This window comes from Nesoenas mayeri (assembly GCF_963082525.1).
Source record: "Nesoenas mayeri genome assembly, chromosome: 21".
NCBI lineage: Eukaryota > Metazoa > Chordata > Aves > Columbiformes > Columbidae > Nesoenas > Nesoenas mayeri.
In genome coordinates, this window is record NC_137571.1 from 7,649,251 (window position 1) to 7,663,810 (window position 14,560).

Consider the following 14,560-nt stretch of genomic DNA (forward strand, 5'->3'; position numbering starts at 1 on the left):
ACCTACCCCAGGGGAGGAGGAGGAAGGTTTTAGGGGAGAAAGAGCCTCCCACCCCGGGGTTGCAGGGGGAGCCCCTGGCTAATGTGATGAGTCCATAAGCCGTTAAGCCACTGCAAAGCCCCTCATGTTCTGGCCCCATTATCGCCGATTCTGCTCACATCTGCTCCTGGGGCTATTTTTAACCGGGTATTAAGGACTTCTGGGGCCTTAAGCAGGCAGAGCTGCAGCCGTGCTGCTGTTTGGGAGGGGGAATAGGCCCCCCCAGGACCCCCTTCCCATCCACACGCAGCCATCAGCTTTGCGGAGGGTCCCAGCACTGGTGCCACTGAGCCGATGACACTGGGGAAAGGCCAGAGGGGGTGCCAGGCAGAAGCCTCGCACAGAGGGATGGCTGCCAGGGGTATAAAAAATAAAGATAGATTTATTAGCGTTGAGTAAAGTGCAACCTCAGTGTAGTTTTATACGCAGGAGCTGTGTAAACAGCAGGAGAAACGTTCAGAGCAGACCCAGAGGGCAAAGGGAGGAGAAGCCCTGAGCAAGGTCATGCTAAAAGGACATAAAAACCATGTAAAGCCTTAAAAAAAAAGAAAAACATCAGATAAATTATTTACAGTTCAAACTGATTACAGGTAAAAGAGGCTGAAAGCTCACGAGCTTCCGCAGGCTGAGCGAGCAAGAAAAGAGGGGCCGAGGGGAGACCTGGCCCCGCGCCAGCGCTCCGGCGGCACGACGGGCTGCGAGGCAGGCGCTGCTGGCGCGGGATCGGCCCCGGCCCCGCGCTCTGCCCCGGGCTGGGCGGTGCGCGGGCAAAGCCTCGGCGCTGCGGCACGGCCCCCGCTCCGGCACGAGCGGGAATCCACCGTGATCTCCAGCGGTGAAAGGCCAGGAAGATTTAAGGAATGAGATCGGGCTCCTACCTGGATGTTTCTGCTAAAAATCAGCAGACACTGAACACAACGGGTGAGTTTTCAGAGGTACCAGGCACACGGAGCCACGTCGCTGCCGGCTGCGCCAGCCAGGCTGGGCTGACAGTACCGGCGCTGGTGGCCTCACCAGAGCTATGCGCTTGTTTCTGGTTCCCTCGCTGACCTTCGCGGCACCATGGGGGAAGGTCAGGAGCCTGGGGCAGATGGGGCTGATCCCCCCACACTTCAGCTTTTTCGGAAGGCCACAGGGACCACTGGTGCTGTTCTGAAGAGCACAGCCCCTCACAGAGGGGGAAGAGGCTGCGTTGTCCGGGAAAACAGCCACGAAAGCGCTGCAGAGCCCTCCTGACACCTTGGCCTGTGGATCTGACACGAGGGGGCTACTGCCTCTCCATCTTGACATGGTCTCCGATCATCCTCCTGTGATACGTGGCCAGGAAGATGTCATTGTCTCGGGGGCAGTCGTAGTGGCAGGAGCACATCTTGATGAACATCATCTTCCGCTGGAAGAAGTCCCCCTCGGGGCAGCGGAACTCCACCTCCACGGTGCTGGTGACATACGGGGTGCAGCAGCGACCATCTGTGCAGCTGCCGCAGAACTTGGGTCGGTAGGAACGGGTGCTGGTGCAGCCAGAAAACTCAAAGCGGAGGCTCCGGCGCGGCTTAGGGGTCCGCACACACTTCTTCCCCTTCTAGAGAGAGCAGGTGGGTTAACAAGGACATAGACTCACAGAATCATTTTGCTTGGAAGGAGCTCTTAAGCTCATTGAGTCCAACCATTACCCCACCCCTGTCCCTGCCCCAGGTCCTGAGAACCTCATGTCTGTCTGTCCAGCCCTCCAGGGCTGGTGACTCCAGCACTGCCCTGGGCAGCCTGTTCAATGCCCCACAGCCCTTTGGGGAAGAAATTGTTCCTAAATCCAACCTCAACCTCCCCTGGCGCAACTTGAGGCCGTTTCCTCTGCTCCTGGCGCTTGTTCCTGGGGAGCAGAGCCCGACTCCCCTGGCTCCAAGCTGCTTTAGGCAGTTCAGAGATCAGAAGGTCTCTCCTCAGCTCCTGTTCTCCAGCTGCACCCCCAGGTCCCTCAGACACTCCCATCACACTTGCACTCCAAAACATGACAGGCTCCCCCCAGGCCTGTGCTCTGTCTCCGTCACTCCCCAGGTTCCATACCTTGGTCTTCTGCATGGGGAAGTCACAGGGCCGGACCATGCAGAGCCGCGTCTCCTTCTCCAGGCGGCACTGGGGGTTGTCGTTGGTCACCCGGGCAGAGATGCCCATGCCGCAGCTCCTGGAGCACACGCTCCACTCCGTGGTCTGCACCAAGCAGTTCTGCAGATCGTTCAGCTCTGGCTTGTGTGCAGGATCCTCCCTGAAAACTGAGCCGTGTGGAAGAGACACCAAGCAAGGTTCAGGGCTGAGGACAGAGTGTGGCAGCTCCCGAGGCTGCTCCCAACTCTGTTTAATGTTCCAGGGACAGTAGCAAAGGTCTGATCCATCCCATGAGCAGAAGGAAGACACCCCCAGGCCCCTCAGTCTCCATCACACTTGTGCTCCAGCCCCTCACCAGCTCCGTTCCCTTCTCCCCACTCGCTCCAGCACCTCAAGGCCTTTCTTGGCGTGAAGGGCCCAAAAATGCCCCCAGGATTCATGGTTTGTCCTCCCCAGGTCCCAGCACAGGGACGGTCGCTGCCCTGGGCCTGCTGGCCACACCAGTGCTGGTACCAGCCAGGATGTTGTGGCCTCTTGGCCACTGGGCACACGCTGGCTCGTGTTCAGCCGCTGTCACCAACACCCCCAGGTCCTTTTCCAGCCGTTCTCTCTCGAGCCTGCAGCGTCCATGGGGTTGTTGTGACCCAAGTGCAGGACCCGGCACTTGGTCTTGTTGAACCTCAGACAACTGGGCTCAGCCCATCGATCCAGATCCCTCTATAGAACCTTCTCTATAGAACCTCTATAGAACCTTCCCACCCTCCAGCAGATCAACACCCCCACCCAGCTTGGTGGAGGCTGCAAACTTACTGGGGGTGCACTCAATCCCCTCATCCAGACCACCGATAAAGAGATTAAACAGAACTGGACCAAATGCTGAGCCCTGGGGGACACCGCTCTTGACCGGCAGTTTGGATTCTCTCCTACCCCCCCGCAGAGAGCTCCTGGCCCCGCCACCTCTGTCCGCTGCTCACCCGCCATGGCCGTTTCAAAGCGGTTTTCCTCGCTGCCCTCCTCACAGATCCACTCTTCGCAGCACTTATTGCGAAACTTCACGCGCCGGGGGCTGGGGCACTCGGGGGACGGCAGGCGCAGGTCGTCGGAGCAGAGGGGGATGCAGCCGATGGCCCCGTCCATGCAGATGCACTGCAGCGTGCAGCTGGGCTGGAAGCTCTCCCCGTTGTGGTAGATCTTGCCCAGCAGGTCACAAGTCGCGCCCTCATGAGCTGGGGAAGGAGGAAGAGGAGGAGATGCTGAGCACATTTAGTATTTGGCTCCCTGGACTCAAGGTTACTCCCGACACCAGTTTTGGGAGGTTGGCTCCAGCTGTGCCAGACCTCCCAACGTTTTCTAGAAAAATCTCTTCTCCGCTGTGGGGGAGCTGCTAAGCGGGACTTTGTCTCTATAGCCCGTTCCCATCAGACATGTCCCTCTCTCGGAGTGCCCGGTCAGCTCTGGTATGCGAGATCCACTCCTGACACAACACGTGGGTTTGCGGCTTTTGCTCCTCATCACTCCTGCAAGACCAAAAGGCAACGTTTTCTGAGGAGCAGCTGGTTCCCCACGTGTCTAAAGGTACCTACAAAAAGAAAACAACGCTTTGGGTTTGTGGCCTTTTTGGCTCCTCTGAGATGCAGGAAGCTCTTCCTCCTTCCAGCCACGACTTTTCCTGTTTCTCTCTGTTCTGAGCTGGTCTCTCCTCCACCCCTGCTATGCGTCCGTCACTCCGTCCCGATCAAACCTAATGAGGGAAAAGGAAGCGCGCCGCCGCGCGACACGCGGCAGCGCCCTCGGCCGTGCTCGCGAGCTCTTTCGTCTCTGTGAGCCAAAGATGTTTTCCAGTGGAAATTTTCCAGCAGAAAGCTCTCATTTGATTGGGAGTTTTGCAGGCACAGATCAATGCCAGGAATATTTTCATGAGAAACAACTGAAGCATTGCAATTTGCTATCAAAGATTTCCTTTATTCTCTTACAATGGTTCAACCAAAATACTTGTTGGACAGTCTCCATAGGGGGAAGCATTGTGCTCGGGTAATAATTTTAGATACTATAAAGATCAAGATGAAACATGTTGATAGAATGGAAGTGGAACTTTTTGACACAGCCAAACTATTATCCTAAATAACTCATGGAGAGTTTTGAGAATTTTGTTGTTGTTCTTTCAGCCCGAAATGAACTGTTGAAATCTCAGATTTGTTCACAGGACAGAAATCCTGCTTTTGGGTTCTCATCAGCTGCTGCTTTCTGCAATCCCGACCCCTGAAAAATACAACTAAAAACCCCGCAGCATCCGCGCAAACCTCTGTTGGGACGGGTGCGGCGCTCCCAGAGCTGCCCCGCGCGGCAGCCAAACGCTCCCCAGGGCTCCCACCAGCTCTGCAGCTCTCCCGCTACTTTGGAAGCTTGGATTAAAAACATGGTCAGCTCCCGGCACAGACGGGCACAGGAGTCTTGTTTTCAAGCAAAGATTGAGGAAATACAATATACCCAAATAATTTTTGCGCGCTTTAAAAATAGCTACTAAGAAAAAAAAAAGTCTTTTCTGGCTGAAAAGAGGCACCAAGATTAACTCGGAGCAAACAAGTCTGCATTTGTATTTGCCTGGCTCAGTAATTCTCATGTTCTACACACATGCTATTTTGCAAAGGAGTTGCTCGGCTCTTTCCACCCACGTGCCGCAGCCAGAAGTCCTGTTTCCCTCTCCCATGTAGGCGCTGGGCCCGGCGCTGACCTCCAGCGGGGCCCGGGGAGACCTCACCAGCAGCCGTGCTTCCCAGCAAAAGCCCAGATATCTATCCATAGACACTACAGGGCTGGAGGACGTCTCCTAAAACCATCGTGGGACCAAGGGAAGGTTTCAAACCCCGACTGGTGCCTTTGGAAACATCCTCGCTGCAGGAGGAAGCGGGTTGTCTCACTATCAGTGAATCGGTTGCCTCGTGGGGCTGGCACAGACCACACAACGTGGCGCTGGACAAAGGTCCGAGTGCTCCGGGAACTTCTGATGACGTTTTCTGGGAGATCTAGAAGGGCCCACAAAACAACCCCGGTGATAACAGAATGCACAGCTCTCACCTAAGCAGATCCCACTGCCTCTGTGGATCCTGGAGAAGTCGCAGTAGAGTCCCTTGTGATGGTCGCAGGGTTTCTGCAGGGAGCAGAGCTCGCCCAGCTGCCTGGCACACACCTTGCAGCAGCCGCAGGCGTCCAAGACGTGGCTGGTGCCGGCGGGGCACTGCAGAGCCGGGGGGGGACAGCGGCACGGCGACGGGCAGGCCGGCGGTTCCGCCTGCAGGGAGACAAACCGCGGGGAGAACGAGTGTCCGCAGGCACGGGAATGAAAAACAAGGTTCAGACACCCCACGAGAGGAGGGAAGAACGACCTGGCTCTCGAGCAGAGAGCCCTGCTGCAGGGCATTAAGCAAGATTAAGCTTTTTCTCATCCCTAATTCATCTGGAGTTCAAGGAAATTAAAAAACAAAAAAAAAAGCCTCTAGGAAGCAAGGGCAAAACAAAGAGGACAAGAGGTATCTTGGAGTCCCACGCGCAGCTCAGCCCCTGCTTCCCTGGAAGCACTAAACTAGTCGTTATGAGCAGTAATTCCCAGCTCAGGAGAAAACACCCTCAGGATCACCGAGGCCAACCGTTGATCCAGGGAGGGGGCACACCTGGAACACAGGCCAAAAAACATCTTTTCAGAGCTCAGTTTGCACCTGTTACATCCCATTCAGCCCTTGCTTGCGAGACAGCTTCCTCGGATATTGTGTTTGCCACTAATAACACGAGTCAAACTTTTCCAGCTGTTTTGACTGTTGCTCAAAACAGCTTCTCTGACTTGAGCTCACGTGGGGTCAGGAGATGCCAAATGCTCTGTGTTTCGGTGAAAATCTGCACAGTTCGATGCATGACAGAGATCAGGTTAAACCTTTGCTCACGAGCCCTCCCCGAGTCTCCCCCCGCCCCGCAGGAGCCGGCGGGATTCTCCTCAACGGCTCCAAGCGCAAAGCACTTTGGAGGCGCTCGTCTCCGGCTGCAGCTCCCGGAGCCGCATCGTGCTGGCACGGCGCAGGGCCCTCCCCACCGCTCAAGGGCATTAACAAGACGCTAAATATACAGAAATTCTGTTTTTCATGTATGCAACTGCCGTAGCTGCCAGCAGGACGTGTTGTTCAGCTGCGGATGGGTGGGTGGGGGGTACATGAGATCATAAAAGAGGCGAAGCATTCGTAACACAGGACCTATATTAAGATGCAATTCATGCACTTAAAAAAAAAATAACAACAACAAGGATTTTCCAATGCAGCGTCAGCCACAGGCCATATAAAGAAATGCTCTCAAAATAGCTCTCCTGCTGAGAAACCAACCAAAACAAGCTCTTTCAGGGTAACGGGGAGTGCGACAAAATTAAGCGTGACTGAGTTTTCTTTCTTGCCTTTGTTAATCATTGTTGGCACCGTTTATTTCCTTTAATAACTCACCCAAAGAAACCAGACCACCTGGTTTTACCTTCTGTTTACAACCAGTTCCACTTCCTCCTTCTATTACAGCTGTTTTTCAGCATGAGAACATCTGGATCTAGATCTCTGCTGTCCCAGCGAGCTGCTGGGTGACTGTGCACCCCCACATCTCTCATGCCCCATTTTCCCCCTCCAAGCACAAGCACGGCTGAAAAAGCCCAACTCACCCGTACTTGCAGGGATTTTGAGTTTTTCCCACCGGTCGGCTCAGACCTGCCCCTTTCGTCACCCCGTGCACCTGCTGTCACGGGGCTGTTTGCTTGTGCTATTACTGAGCAAAGCTGGCTCATGCTATTGTAACTCCCACTCCTCTCACAGCCCAAGAGACGAGAGTCCGAGCGGCCGCGGAGTCGGGCTCGTGGACCCTCCGCAGTGAGCTCTGCAGACCCGGCCGACCAGGGGAACTCCTCGGGCTGGGAACAGCTGGTAGAAAGTCAACGTTGAACCAGCTTCCTGGAGTTCTCCATGAGTTAATTCGCTTTCACAGCAATTTCTAACAGGCTAAATAATGGATTATATGGCATTTGCATGGAGCATCCTGCACGATTTTCAGGGGCTGCTTCTAGGAGCTGGTTCAATACAGTGTGGAAACTGCCCAAACTGTCCCAAAGAGCAGCAAGGCCTCACACTCAGACCTGCACGTCCCACAAACACCGGCATTTCCACATACGATGCCACCAACTTGGGTGCAGGGGAATTCAGCTCAGAGAACATTTAATTTCCTTTTCCTCTGCAGAAGGGTCTGTCCCCAGAATGACACTTTTGCCTTCACTGAACAGGGTTTTCACATCAGTTTCACTGTAGCTTTGACCTCGTTTCTGTTGGGGTTAGCGGCGTGTTTCCGTGAACTTCGAGAGCAGCAGAACTGAACAGGATTAGAGATCAAGGCTGTAGGTTAAAGAAAGTGCTAAAGCCTAGAGCATGGGCTCTCCGGCTTTGCTGGCAGCTCCCGTATCGATCCCAAACGCCGCTCCTGAATCTGCCGCTCCCACGGCCCCGAGCGCGGCCAAGCCGCAGCTGAACCAGCAAAAACGGGAGGATTCCCTCGCCTGTGCTCCGCACGCCCTCCCCACCCCGCTCCCAGGTCCTATCTGCTCCCTGACAAGCCAGAACAAGCTTCCTCCCAACTGCCAGCACCAAACCTGGGCGGAAAGAGAAAACGGGAATGTTCTTCCTGCTTCATATTCACATAAAAGCTCCTCCTCGACACCCTCGGGAAGGAAGGAGTGGAGGGACGCAGTTCTGTGGCATCATCAGGACTTCTCAGTCCTGATCAATGTCCACATGAGCCCAGGGAATCGGCTACGAGGGCCAAGCCAAAGAGGATTTTTTAAATAACCGCATTCAAAGGGCCAGGACAGGAGGGCTTGGAGGCTGAGCGCGCTGTTTGGGAGCCAGGGGTTAACACAGGAGGCAGATTCAGGTCAACAGCTCTTGTTTCCCTGCACGATCCACTAAACATCGCTCTCAGAGCTCAAAGAATGCCACAAGTCCCATTTCCAAGGCAGTTGGAAAGTTTAGAGGAAACAACATCATCTCAGAGTCGTCACAAAGCATCCCTGTCATTTATATGACCCATATGATGCTGCCAAAGCTGGGTCGGTGCAAGAAACCAGACAAACATCCCAAATCACAGAATTACCCCCCGGTCTCAGCAGTGTGGGGTGCACAGGGCACCTTGCCTAGTGGGAAGGGGCTGGAACATGCTGGGTGCTGCCAGGAACTATCAGACCTTGTCACCCAGGAGGTTATTGCATCTCTCAGCATAATAAACTCTGCAAGGAACAGCAGTGATTTCTTCACCAATCCAAAGGCACTTACTGCAATTTAGATACATTAATGACTGCAGCAATATTCCTGCTGTTGCTGGCACTGCACTTGCATACAGAAGTCCTAAGCAGAATCAGCTGCTCTGCCAAGCACTTGTATTAACACAAAACCAGGCACAAATCCTGCTCTGGAGAGGCTGTCAGGCCATCTTCCCCTTGGTTTTGGGTGGATCCAGTGGCAGCGGGGGAAGGACGGTGATGCTAAGGAACTGCGGTATGAGAATTCACTCTTTGCAGCGGCATAAACTCGGAGACTTCCCCTCTCTCCGTTCTCTCCCGCCCCCAGTAAAGTGGGGCCGCCCCCGCGCTCACCCAGCGCGGCGACACAAACTCCGTTTGGACTCCCCACGCGCGGCGCGGCTCCGAGCGCGCGCTCCGCGGGCAGGCGGGCCCCGCGGGCACCGGGGGAGCCGTTCAGCCTGAAGCGTCCAACGCATCGCAGCGAGAGGCTGCAGCGCCCGGGCGGCGGACGGAGCTGCTGCCGCGCGGTACGTACCCAGCCAGGGGCGAGGAGGAGGAGGAACAGGGTCCGGGTCGCTGTCCCCAGGGTGCCAAGCATCCCGAGGAAAGGGAGGGGCGGGGACTCAGGCTGCCAAATGACTCTGCCCCACTCCTCCGGAGTTTCGCCTCTCTCTTTGGAGAAGATAGCACACCGGCTCCTCTTTAAATAGCCTCCTGAAGGGGGCGTGCCCCGTGCTTGAGTGACAGTCTGGAAAGCGGGCTGAAGTGGGTGCCACAAAAATGTCCCAATTCCCGGGAACACGAGCAGATTCCCGTGGCCGCGGCGGTTGCGGGGCTGCCGGCTCACCCGCAGCTCGGTCACTGCCCATGCGAGGAAATCAAATCCTCGTATGAGCATCATCGTTGTTTTTTACTGTTTCCTCTCTCTAACTCCAGAAGTATGAATCCTGAGACAGCTTTCTTGACACAACCCCCCATTCCCCACCTACGTCCACTCCTTTTTGGCTGCAAGAAACTGAGGACTTAAATAAGCAGAGCTTTGTGGTGCTCAGTGTTTTCCCTTTGAACGGGAGGAAGGGACGGAAGGTTCAGCGCTGTGGGTGCAAACGAGTCCCACAACCAACTGTGCATCACCGGCACTCGCTGCTGCCAACTTCAAGAAATGAAAGTTTCATGATTATAAAAGCTGCTGTCTGAACTGCAAGGAGGAGCTGCTTGTTTTACGAGGCAATGAAACGCTCCAGGGTGAAGGTTATTGATAAAGGACAGCAGTTCCCTGCAGTGCTTTAATTGCACCTCGGGATTGATGCAGAATATGTATATATATATATATATATATATTTTATATCAGGACATAATCTTTTCTATTTGCTGCTGAAATATAGAACCAGGCTTCCGCACAACCTGCACAAAAAGACTTAGAATATGAAAGGGTTGTTTTGTTTATTCCCAAGCAGCAGGTGGAACGCTGCCGTGGAGGGATGGGGAGGAGGAGTGCAGCGGAGGGGACTCGGGGCCCTTGCTGGCCTGTGCACCGGACAGGAACCCCTGTGCTCCCTTGCTGGCCTGCGCACCGGACAGGAACCCCTGTGCTGTTCACCAAGTGGCTGTAAAAAGATGGAGCCATGTGTTTGAGTCAGGGACTTTCCCAGGGAAGCTGTCGGCTGGGAGTCAAGCCCTGCATTTCACTCAGGTCCTCTTAGGTCCCTGTGCAACACCAGATCAGGCTCCACACTCCCTGTGCCACTTGTTTGTCCACTGCTGAAAACAGATAACTCTGACTCTTAACTAATTAGCACTTGGAAAGTCCCTTGGGATTTGGGGCCGGAGAGCATTAGTGCCATGCGAACCACCTCGGATGCACCTCCTTCTCCTCCTCTTCCATACGACGAGGGATTTCACAATCATTTCCATACTGGCTACCTCTACGAATGTCACAACAAAGGATTATGCCTCTGCACGAAAGACTTTATGTACTGGAGGTGGCATAAACATCCAGTGTCCTAGAGCAGCTGGGAGGTAAAGGCAGTCTAGCTGGATATACATTCCTTCCCTGTTGGGAAGGCTTGGCACCTTAAAATATGTTGTCGCCTAAAATTAGCTGCTCACATTTTGCAAGACATTCTCCCACTGCTTGTAAATAAGATGGGGATAAAGTGCTACACACCTCTGCTCTCATTTTCTCACACAGCAAGAAGCTGAACTCCAAGCTACATGGGGCACCTGAAGGTGTTATATTGTGCCTTTTAAAAAGGACATTGCTTAATGTATGGTTTGATTCACACATTGCTCCTTGTCCAAGAAGCAGCAAATGTACCTTGAGCCATAATCTGCCAAATTCTGCTTTGAAAATTTCTTTCAGCTTGCTGCATGACCTCAAATGAACTGTTCAACCCAAATCATAACACTCGCTCACCTGTCAGGACTTTTATGGGGAATATTCAGCACTAAACCAGCATTATGATGGCTGATTAAGAATAATTCTATTATAAAACATCATTACCGAGCTGCTCACCATCATCCACCTGAATGTTTTCATTTTCTCGGAACAGCAGCATAAATAAAATGCACCAAGCTGCAACCCTGCTCAGCCTTCAAGCCCCGTTAGCTCTGCTGCGGTCCGGCAGCCGTGTCGCTGCCTTCACAGGAGAGGAGCACCCGGATCCACTCCAGCTCCTTTACTGGGGAACAAAACCAGCATCCTGCACCAGTACCTTCCTGGAGCACAGAGCGGGTCTGCCACAAAGGCACCTTTTAAATAAGAAAAAAGCAGAAGAGCAGCAGGATGAAGGACAAGTGTTAGGGAGCTCCCTACAGCCCTGGGTCAAGATTTTCTTAGGGTCCTGGGACAACCAAAACCACCCCTAATGCAAGCACCTGAACTGTTCACCTACCGGACGGGCCACTTGCCAAGAAGCAAGAGAAGAACGTGAAGGTTGAGTGACTCAGAATGATCAAAGGGAGGAAACACCCATGTTAACACCGATTTGTGTCTCTTCTTTTTGCCTGAGCTGCCTCAAGCAAAGGGATAAAGATGTCAACCCTGCTTAAAATCTCCCCCAAGCAAAGAATAATGGGTGTTTAATCCACCCTGTTACGTCCTGTGTTCACTCACCATCCCCAACCAGTAGCTTTCCCGAAGGAAAAGGATCCCCGTGGCTCAGCATTGAGGTCCACGTGGAAATTCAGACCTGGAGGGCAGCGCAGAGAAAGCTGCGGGCAATCGTGCTGTGCCCCCGGGTTTGCCAAGGCACGGTGAGCCTGCAGACCAGCGCAGGTCTCCCTGTGGCAGCGCAACAGCAGGTGATCTTCTGATACCCTTAACAACTGCAACATTTGGGTATGAATGTGAGTCACCATCAAGTCAGGAGGGTTTGTGCCAAGGCGGGAGGAACAGGCCCTGGGAGGAAAGAGCCAACTGCACCCACCTGTGAAATGGATGCTTCCTGGAGCTTTTCCACTTCGTAGCTTACTGCATGCTTAATTATCCTGAAGGAAAACTGCAGGGAGGGAGGGGACCTTAAGGTGGACTTCAGCTCAGATAAGGAAGCTGCCTGATCTGCAGACTCCTCTGGTGCTCTGATGTATCTGAATATGCTCTGTCTTTTATGGGATGTGATCCCCGCACAGAAGAAGCACAAAATGATGTGCTCAGTAATACAGCTTGTGAAAGAGGGGGGACTGACCTGAGGGCGCTCTAGTTATCGGCTATGGCATCCATCACTGGGCTCTGCCGCTCCCTGAATAAGCAGCCACTGTGCCATGATCGCCGGTTTTTTCTGACACATAAGGCAGGCACTGCTCTGTCTGTACAGCTGCATCTCGGGGGCGCAAGCAGGAGTTGTCCCCTGGATCCCAGCTCTCCAAAGACCTCTGGCATCACCAAAGCTCAAGGGATGTCTGCCCGAAAATCCAGGACTCAGCCCCTCACTCAAAATAACTCTCCTGAAATCAACATCAAAATAACACTGCTGAAATCAATATCAAAACAACTCTGCGGAAATCAGTCGGGCTTCCCTAATCTCACATCTCACGCAGACTCAACAGGCAGCAACAGGTCCCTGGGCTCTGCCAGGCGGGCAGGACCCGGAGGGGTGGGTGCCCCCCAGGACCTGTGTAGCTCTCATTAGAGATTTGGGATTCAAACAGGAGCCTGCCCACACCTTTCCCATTCAGGTTTTTGGAAAAGTTCCAGCTCATTACATGGAATTAGTGAAGAATTTAGGTTGGAAGGTCGTCTGGTCCGCACACACTGCTGTAAGTTACACACCGATGAAAAATAATGTGTTAAGTGTGAGACTTTCACTTGCTTGTTCTTAATTTTTGTTACAGGCACATATTTGTGAGTTGATCTTTCCTTCCTAACAGATTTTTTCCAAGTTTCACATCACAAATGTTAAGAAAAGACAAGTCTCAAGCTCCATGAACAGTCCTGTTATAAGAATGGCTCTCTTCCCCAGAAACTCATGTGATGTTAGAAACCCTCTTGATAAATTTAGAGGTGACAGTTTTATTAGCTAGTAGTGGAACGTTATTAGTTCTGCCTACAAACGCTGCATTTTTTCATACTATTTTATGTACAGATACAACAGCATTACTCTTACAAACCCGCTTAAACCACTTAAAGTTCAGAGCCTTCATTTTCAGTATGGCTTTTGCCACGCTGTCTTTTAAATACCCTGTTGCTGGTAAAGCAACGACTATGACAGACTGCTAAAGCTCTTACAGCGAAGGCCATTTTACCTCAGAGATACAGCAACAGATTTTTTTCAAATAAGCTTTACAAAGCCTCAGTCTGCTGTTGTTGTTGCTGTTTTAAGGAAGTTATTTGAACTGATAATTTTCATCTCTATAGTTTAAACCATTTCACCGTCAGAAGCGTGATGTCATCTGGCAACAGATATGGGTTTGAAAGCAGAGTTTAGGTGACTAATATTCACTTGCTTTGGTTGGTTTGTTTGTTTTCCCAGTCTGATCCCTGCAACGCAGCCATCAATCAGGTAAAAGAGAAGCTGTAGCTGGTTCAATTTCTTTGCCAGGCAAGTAGCCCGAAATCATCTTTACTCTAATGCCTTTTTTTGCAGTCATTTCACAATGTTCTCCCTTGTGCATTAGACTGGAAGTTTATGATCTGCCTGGCAGAGACAGGCAAATCTGTGAGGTCAAGAGAGATTCTAGAGATTATTACAATTTTGAGCCCAAGGTGTTCTGACCCCTAAAAAAAGAAATGAAAACTGCAGAGCCTGGCTATGTCCCAAGGAGGCCAGGAAAGAAGCCTCTTCCTGCCAGGGCATCTCTTGGTCACTTGGCACTCAACACCTTCAAAAACCACTGGCGACGTTCTTGACCCTGGTGTTAACTGTTAGAACTCTGTGTGTCCCTGGTGTTCCGAGCGAGGAAACCACCAACCAGCACAGACTCACCCGTGTCGTCGCCTTTGCGCTGAAACAGTGAAACTCGCGCTCGCTCTCCACGAGCAGCGAGTTCCTCCTCTGCTGCGCTCGTCCTCCTGCAGAGGAAACAGCGCGGGCCGGGACGCTGCTTGAATTCCTGCAAGCCTGCTCATTCTGCCCCAAACAAGGAGGTTCCTAGAACCAAGGAAACAAACAAAATTACTTCCAGCTTCTCAAATTCTTCTCAAAATAATATGTCAGCATAGTCTGTGCTGCTATCCTGTAAAAAGAATTTGGAGAAACAAAAGGAAAGAGACAGATTCCCAAGGTCGCGCTGGGGCTGCTCACTTTACCAGAGTGTACGTGGGAAAGAGCTTGTGATGATATTTTAGGCTGTAGGTGGATTTCAAGGGGATCGCGGCTGGAGAGGCCAGGTTGTGCTGAGTCGGGGGGAATCCCACGTACCAGCCTCATGACAAGGATCTAAGACCCTTCTTCACTCTTCACATGGACTAAAACCAGAGTTGCAAGAAAGAATCTTGTGGCAGAAAGATTGCCTGCAACAAAGGGACCTCAGGAACAGAAGCATGAGGTTAATTGGACACTGTACTGATATAGCTAAAGCCAGAACTTTACCCCTAGCATTCCTGTGGCAACTGCACAGTGATTATGCCAGTCCCTGGTTCCATCAGAGAATGGCTTCAGCTGGCAGAGGGGCTCA

The 14,560-nt window shown here is 52.6% G+C and overlaps 1 protein-coding gene across 3 annotated transcripts; it reads right to left on the reverse strand.

Annotated features, from left to right (window-relative positions):
- Positions 1-260: 260 nt before the first annotated feature.
- LOC308048388 (CCN family member 2-like) lies at positions 261-9,132 on the reverse strand. 3 transcript variants are annotated; one of them, XM_080357529.1, is made up of 5 exons: positions 8,982-9,132; positions 5,215-5,428; positions 3,114-3,365; positions 2,101-2,306; positions 261-1,618 (listed from the first exon to the last, which is right to left on the reverse strand). In XM_080357529.1, exons 1-5 carry the CDS (start codon positions 9,042-9,044, stop codon positions 1,307-1,309), a joined length of 1,047 nt encoding a protein of 348 aa, XP_080213655.1. In that variant the 5' UTR covers positions 9,045-9,132; the 3' UTR covers positions 261-1,306. The 3 variants fall into 3 exon arrangements, with proteins under 3 accessions (XP_080213655.1, XP_080213654.1, XP_080213653.1); XM_080357528.1 differs by lacking the exon at positions 8,982-9,132 and having other exon boundaries at positions 261-1,615; positions 5,215-5,769; XM_080357527.1 differs by lacking the exon at positions 8,982-9,132 and having other exon boundaries at positions 5,215-5,769.
- Positions 9,133-14,560: the final 5,428 nt, after the last annotated feature.

What these genes read in the sequence shown, in the direction of transcription:
- LOC308048388 (XM_080357527.1), bottom strand. Translation starts at nt 5,557, where the DNA reads ATGCCCTGCAGCAGGGCTCTCTGCTCGAGAGCCAGGTCGTTCTTCCCT. An exon ending in CTTTGAAACGGCCATGGCGG is followed by an intron (nt 2,307 to 3,113) that starts GTGAGCAGCGGA and finishes CACACGGCTCAG; the next exon opens with TTTTCAGGGAGGATCCTGCA. An exon ending in TCCCCATGCAGAAGACCAAG is followed by an intron (nt 1,619 to 2,100) that starts GTATGGAACCTG and finishes TGCTCTCTCTAG; the next exon opens with AAGGGGAAGAAGTGTGTGCG.